Consider the following 5,419-nt stretch of genomic DNA (forward strand, 5'->3'; position numbering starts at 1 on the left):
AGAGCTGCTTCTGTCCTTACAGATTTCTTTGTCTAATTTTGAAGTTTCTGAATGCACTTAAACCGGTCGCTCTATTCAGCTGAATGTGGTGTGGTCTCACTGCCCACGCTGCTGTGTTTGAGTTTCCACACACACGGAGAAGTCTTCTGTTTTATAGGGCAGTGTTGCATTGGCCAGCAGTGCTCTCTCTAACACACAAACTGAGTCAGATGGAGAACAGCACTTTTACAGACACAACCTCACTGTTTTATTACTTACAAAAAAATAGGATACTTCCATTTCCAAATTTTCAGTGATGAGGGTGATTAGAGTAAAAAAAAAATATTATTATTGCAATAATAAAGTAAAGTATAATAATAAGTAAATAAATAAAACATTTTATTTTAGCTAGTTTCCGTGGCTAAATCTGATGTTCTAAAATAACTCAAATTTAATATAAACTACAGACATAAAAAAAAAGATATGACAAAGATGCACAACAAAATTACGAGAACTTTAAATTGAAAAACTAATTCAGAATGAAAACTCTCAGTTATACTAAACTATCCTTGATGCATGCCGATTGAATTTATTAAAGCCAAAGGCATGTTTTTAAGCAAATACATCTTCAACCTCTCAAGCAGTCCACAATATTCAAACAGATCACTTTGAAAAGTCATTATAGGTGATGATACATTAGTACAGTTAATGAATGCTTACAGTAAATGAGACATTTTTTAGACTTTGCCTCTTGTCTCTTCAGCTAAAGCAAGTTTCCTCTCTCTCCTCAGAGATCTGTTTGTATTTCTGGCTCAGACTCTGTGAACAGCCCACTCAGATTAGAAGCAGCTGGATCTTCACACAGCTGCACAGCTCTGGGACCGAAGCCCCGCCCGTGGGAGGAGCTAAACACTGCCGGGGGCGGGGCCATCAAACACCCTGACTCCATCACCCATAATTTACTGTGATTGGCCAATTACTATACTCAGATAATTCAAATGATGATGGGCACAATTGTAACCAGCTGAACCCGGTGAGCTTGTTTCGCTCGTGTGCATCATTGTTACAGACATTTACAGAGTGAAAACAGAAAGATTGAGACTAGTTACTAAGACTATACCTGCTGCTTGCTTTCCCAAAAAAATATATATGGTTACCTTTTACAATAAGGTTCCATGTGTTAACAGTTAACACAAACAAACAATGAAAAATACTTCTAAAGTATGTACTAATCTTAGTTAATGTTGATTCTAACATTTACTAATGCAGTATTGTGTTTTTAATGGACATGAGCTAAAGTGGACAAAAAAATTAACAGCTGTATTTTTATTAACCAGCATTAAGAAAGATTCATTTAAATAACGTATTAAATGTATTGCTCATTAAATATATTAAATAATATAAAATATAGTTATCAAATGGAACCTTATTGTAAAGTGTTATCAAAAATACCTTCGGGGATGGGGGGGGTCTTTAAAGACACTGCAAAACAATAATTCTCTCCCTGCATATATATATATATATATGTTATATAATTTTATGTATCACCTTAATTTTAGTTAAAGTTTTGTAATTTTATTGTGTGCTTTTAATAGTTTTTTTTTTAAAATATGTCTATTTAATCTTTTAGAATTTTTTTAATTTATGTATTTATTTATGTATGTATTTATTTATTTATTTATTAAACAAAAATGACATCTTGCTTCGCAGCTAGCTGAAATATAAATTATTTATTTATTTATTTATTTTAAGATTTTTTTTATGGTTTCAGTTAACCATAAACATTTTATGGTCCATTCAATTTTCGATTTTTCTCGTCATAGTCCAGAGTTTCTGTCTGGTTTTGCTCCTGTTTAGTTGAATTCTGATTCACTAGAGGACCGGCTTCATGTGCTGTGACAGACTCTGTCCTGCAGGTGTAATCATCGCTGAAATGCGGTGTATTTCACCCATTATCTGCTCCATCAACCGTGTTTCGGTTCTCTTGAGTGCTTCTGGTGGCCTGCATCCTAAACACGTTCATCTCTGTGTATTCTGGCCAGTTTGAAAATGTGTACTCCAAGTCCCGAAACATTATCATAACTCTTAGTTGTAAGACAGGGGGAGTACTTCATTTTATTAACAGGCTTTTAACGGTATTTGTATGAAAGACGAATGGGTACAGTGTTTTGAACACATGTCTGTGTCTTCCTTCCTTTCAGCTCTGACAAATGAACCGTAATAAAAGCTGTGTTTTTAACTGAACATGACACGTGCTTAAGCCATCAGTGTGTTTCGTGTCAGTACGCAGGCTTACAGGAGCGGAGCGGTTCTTCCGTCACAGAGAGGGCATTCATATCCTCCTCCTGTCCCCCTTTCACACGTCCATCAGCGCCGTGTTACACCAGTCAATCCCAGGGGACATGTCCACTTAAACCAGGAAGTCTGAGGTTTCCCACAAATCCTCTGAGTCCTCCTGGAGCACAAACATCCACAGAGATCAGACACGGGTTAGAGGAGCTCAGGTGAAAACACTTAGGTAATGTGCTGATGTTAGTGATACTATTTTTACAATCTGGACTGGAAAGTGACACTCTTCTGACAGTTTAGGCCTTTTTTTTTCTTTTCATTGCACTGAGATTTTTACCTGGGTGCTGCACGGATGATGTATTTTTGTAGTCCCAAACCCAGAAACTAGCATTTTAGTGTTTCTGATTCCATTGTCCTCAAGTCACTAGATTTTTTTCAACATGTGTGCGTGCGTGTGTGTGTGTGTGTGTGTGTGTGTGTGTGTGTGTGTGTGTGTGTGTGTGTGTGTGTGTGTGTGTGTGTGTGTGGCTATGTGGAATGGTGGTGGGCACAGGCCAAGGATGTGGCTGGGAGTGTCTAGCCAAACTATGCACACAGGCGGGCAATGGAGTGATGGTCGCTAGGACTGCGGGATGGAGCAGCGAGTCTTTTCGGCAGCTTCCACTGCGACTGAGCAGCCCCACACTGCTCACCCCTGTGATGGGGAAGGACCTGGAAAAGGTGGTCCAAAAATTGTCTGCTCCCTACACTCCGGACGGTAAACCGCAACCGTCGGAGCATCCCCCCGCTCGCGGTCGAAAAATTAAAGTGAAAAAAAATAAGCTAAGCATTGCTTCGTGGAACGTTTGAACACTGCTGGACCTGGTCGAAACCCCGGACAGGCCCCACCGCAGGACAGCACTGGTGGCCCTGGAGCTTGCAAGATATGATATCGATATTGCTGCTCTCAGCGAGACCAGACTACATGGGGAGGACTCCTTGACAGAGGTTGGTGCTTGGTACACCTTCTTCTGGAAGGGGGTCCCCGAAGGCATTCGTCGTAATCATGGAGTTGGCTTTGCTGTAAAGTCTAAACTGCTGCAGCGCATTCCGGAAACCCCTATCGGCATCAATGAAAGATTGATGACATGGCGCATTCCCCTGGCAAAGGAACGATTCGCCACTCTCATTAGTGCATATGCTCCAACTCTTGATGCCGAGTACAACATCAAAGAGGATTTCTATAGAGTTCTTGATGCCATCCTACAGAAAACCCCAGCTACAGACAGAATCATACTCATGGGAGACTTCAATGCTAGAGTGGGTTCGGAGCATATGGTATGGAGTAAAGTCATCGGCCAGCATGGTGTGGGGAAAATGAACCGCAACGGGCTCAGACTCCTCTCTCTCTGTGCAGAGCACCAGCTGGTCATCACTAACACCATTTTCCAGATGAAGAACAGGCTCAAGACCACCTGGCAGCACCCCCGCTCAAAACACTGGCATCTCCTGGATTACGTGATTGTCCGTCAAAAGGATAGACGAGATGTCCTTACCACTCGTGTTATGCGCGGAGCTGAGTGCTGGACTGACCATCTCATGGTCAGATCCAAATTACTCATGAGTATTCAACCTCGTGTTCCGAGGCGAGCCCCAAACAAGAAACTAAACTGCACAGCTTTGAACAACCTCACCATCAAAGACAACCTCCGATGGCTCCTTGCTGAAAACCTCAACATGATCCCGGAGGAATCAGCCGATTGGCCAGCTCTACGCCAGGCTATTCATAACGCTGCTTCAGAAGCGCTTGGCCAATCAAGGAAACATCACCAGGACTGGTTTGACTGCAACTCAGCTGAGATACAGTCACTTCTTAAAACCAAGCATGAAGCCCATAAAGCTCTCTTGTCCTGCCCTGGATCTCCTACCCATAAAGCCACCTTCACTGCTGCAAGAGCAAAACCCAGTGAGCCCTTCGGACTATGGAGAACATCTGGTGGGTGAAAAAGGCGCACGAAATCCAAAACCTGGCAGACTGCAATAACACTCAAGGCTTTTACGATGCCATAAAAGCATTGTACGGCCCCAGGAAGCGGGTGATTGCTCCAGTCCGATCAGCTGAGGGGTCTACGCTCTTCAAGGACCGCCACGAGATTCTTGCCCGTTGGGTAAATCATTTTGAGAATCTCTTCAAACCACACCAACCCTGTTGACCAACACATCCTGGATAATCTGCCAGACTTGCCACCAACCATGCACCTGGATACTCCACCACTTTTCTCAGAACTCCGGCAAGCTATTTCAGGGCTGAAAAACAACAAAAGCGCTGGACCCGATGGAATCCCTGCAGAGGTTTTCAAACATGGAGGATACATCCTCACGCGTCGCCTGCACCTCCTGATTCAAAACATCTGGGAACATGGGACCCTCCCACAGGACTGGAAGGATGCTAACATTGTTGTCATATACAAGCAGAAAGGAGACAGACCAGTCTGTGGCAACAGCCGTGGGATATCTCTCCTCTCCATCGCAGGGAAAGTACTGGCCAAGATCATGCTCAGCAGACTGGTTGAGCACATCTCGGAAACTGTGCTTCCGGAAACGCAGTGTGGCTTCCGGAAGACCAGATCCACAACAGACATGGTTTTTGTCTTGAGGCAGCTGCTGGAGAAGAGTCGAGAGCATCACAAAGACCTTTTCGTAGCCTTCATCGATCTCAGCAAAGCCTTTGACACCATCAACCGTGAGTTGCTCTGGAAACACCTATCCAAAATTGGGGTACCACCCAAGTTTCTCAGCATCCTACAGCAGCTGCATGACGGGATGCAAGCCAGAGTCCTCATGGGAGAACTCCAATCAGAGTCTTTCGGGGTAAACGTTGGGGTGAAGCAAGGCTGTGTCTTGGCTCCGATGCTCTTTAACATCCTCCTCTCTGCCCTCACATGCCTTTTCCACCGTGTCCTGGGACATGAAGACGGTGTCCATGTGGAATACCGACTTGACGGAAGCCTCTTCAACATTCGTCGGCTCCAAGCTCACACAAAGACAAAGATCCGCCAGATCTGTGAGCTTCAGTATGCTGATGACTGTGCAATCTTAGCCCACAGCCCAGACTCTATGCAGTACGCCCTTAACATAATATCCAGTCTGTACCAATCTTTCGGCCTACAGG

At 43.7% G+C, this 5,419-nt stretch overlaps 1 protein-coding gene across 1 annotated transcript in view; it reads left to right on the top strand.

The window, feature by feature from the left end:
* The first annotated feature begins 2,805 nt into the window (after positions 1-2,805).
* The window catches only part of LOC109084930, a 3,060-nt gene continuing 446 nt past the window's right edge, over positions 2,806-5,419 (top strand). Inside the window, exons 1-3 of the mRNA XM_042736035.1 lie at positions 2,806-3,025; positions 3,116-4,247; positions 4,431-5,419. The exon at positions 4,431-5,419 is cut by the window's right edge and continues 446 nt beyond it. Coding sequence (XP_042591969.1) covers positions 2,806-3,025; positions 3,116-4,247; positions 4,431-5,419 — 2,341 coding nt within the window. The remainder of the gene's footprint in view (positions 3,026-3,115; positions 4,248-4,430) is intronic.

Source organism: Cyprinus carpio, chromosome B12 (genome assembly GCF_018340385.1).
Source record: "Cyprinus carpio isolate SPL01 chromosome B12, ASM1834038v1, whole genome shotgun sequence".
In the NCBI taxonomy this organism is placed as follows: domain Eukaryota; kingdom Metazoa; phylum Chordata; class Actinopteri; order Cypriniformes; family Cyprinidae; genus Cyprinus; species Cyprinus carpio.